The sequence below is a fragment of the Bremia lactucae genome, linkage group LG16 (assembly GCF_004359215.1).
Source record: "Bremia lactucae strain SF5 linkage group LG16, whole genome shotgun sequence".
NCBI lineage: Eukaryota > Oomycota > Peronosporomycetes > Peronosporales > Peronosporaceae > Bremia > Bremia lactucae.
Window position 1 is genome coordinate 601677 of NC_090625.1, and position 1568 is coordinate 603244.

Genomic DNA, 1568 nt, shown 5'->3' on the forward strand with positions numbered 1-1568 from the left:
GTTTCACGCTATCACGAAATGCATGAAGAGGAACGTGAGAAAGGTGAAGTAGCGATTTACGACTTGGCGCCTGTCAGATTAAGAGCTTTGGTCAGTTTCCGCTGGAGGAAACCGCTCGGACACGAGAGAAGTGGGGTGAGACGGATAACGCAAAATAATATAATAGAATCCTTTGTTCCAGTGCTACAGACTTCCTCTTTGACTCTACAAGACTGCTATCGATCACAGACTGCAGCTGAAGCTGCAGCTGACGTATCTTACACCCGCAAGCAAGGCTAATTTTGGGTAGAATTAACACTGCGCACGCTTTTTCTTACCCAAAGCCGTCAGATAGCGAGACAGAGACGTTGCAGATGCTCGTAGACCTAGGGGGACAAGTTGTTTAGTACGGTGGACTCGCGTGCTATTATCGATGAAACAAAAGAATCAACAAAATTGCTTAGAAACATGAAGGAGCTTGGGCGTTTTGGCCTGTAGATTCCTGAGGAACTTCAAGAAACGACTTGTCGACACGGCTACGCGCGTGCGAGCGAGGAGATTACAAATGGAAGCCCTGCTGTGACTGTTATGGCGCACCTGTCTATAAAAATAGGAGTTATTGCTTAACGGCAACGAGACTCAGAAGGCCAAGTACCTTCCAAAGCTAGCGACGGGTAAGAACACTGCGGCCTTTGCACTCCGATGCTTGCTCAATCAAGACTCGTGCCACATTGTCGCAAGTTCTGCAATACAAAAATAGAAACAATGTGAGCCAATACGTCAATAAAGCAAGATAATTACCCCCATACAAATTCCGTGCCATTGTCAAAAAATACTTGACACGTGTTGAAGCCACGAGTCCCGAGCTTATTCTTTGTTACACTTCCGGATGCTCGCTCCACAATGAAAGCCGTGACCTTGTCGTTGCCGTCCACATATATCTGTGCAAAAATTGTCATGACTTCGGCCCATCCGCTATCGCTAATTTAAATCTTTTTCTTCCATTAGGAGTACAATTCTTTCCATCTACCCGGTCCCCTCCATATAAAAACTCAAGATATAGAGCCGTAACCAAGCACAATTTAATTTTTTTATTACGATAACAGCGGCAAGAAGTTGAAGACAAAGTGTAAACGTATTTTCGCGAAAATTAGCATGCCAATATCTAATTAATACGTAAAAGAGTAGCCGAAGCATTAGATAAGCATTTCAGAGGTTCTGCTGTATTACAATTTATATAACCGCAAGTAGCTGCTGATTATGTAACGAATTAATATCCTCCCGTTAAGTATAATTAACGGGGAGTCAATTAATTTATGTGAAGTTAACTGACCTACACTCAGATGAGGTTCTTATAGTGTGACCCATGCTTGTGTATGTGATAAATACAGGTGCATTCACATTAAAGGGGATGACGTCTAGCGTCATCTGCGAGCTGAGGTATCCATAACAATACACTCGCAATGTAGAGATGCACATCTCCTGAGATGGCATCTAATCAATGGGTAAATGGTTCTATATTTCATTCTTTTAAAAATAAATCAGTCCTTAACGTATGTTCTTTTACACAGCGTGCACGAGAAGACGGG

At 42.9% G+C, this 1568-nt stretch overlaps 1 protein-coding gene across 1 annotated transcript; it reads right to left on the bottom strand.

Annotated features, from left to right (window-relative positions):
* Positions 1–643: 643 nt before the first annotated feature.
* CCR75_009702 (uncharacterized protein) lies at positions 644–938 on the bottom strand (the record flags this gene model as incomplete). The annotated part of the gene is made up of 2 exons (XM_067967741.1): positions 644–722; positions 781–938. 2 exons carry the CDS (start codon positions 936–938, stop codon positions 644–646), a joined length of 237 nt encoding a protein of 78 aa, XP_067819358.1.
* Positions 939–1568: the final 630 nt, after the last annotated feature.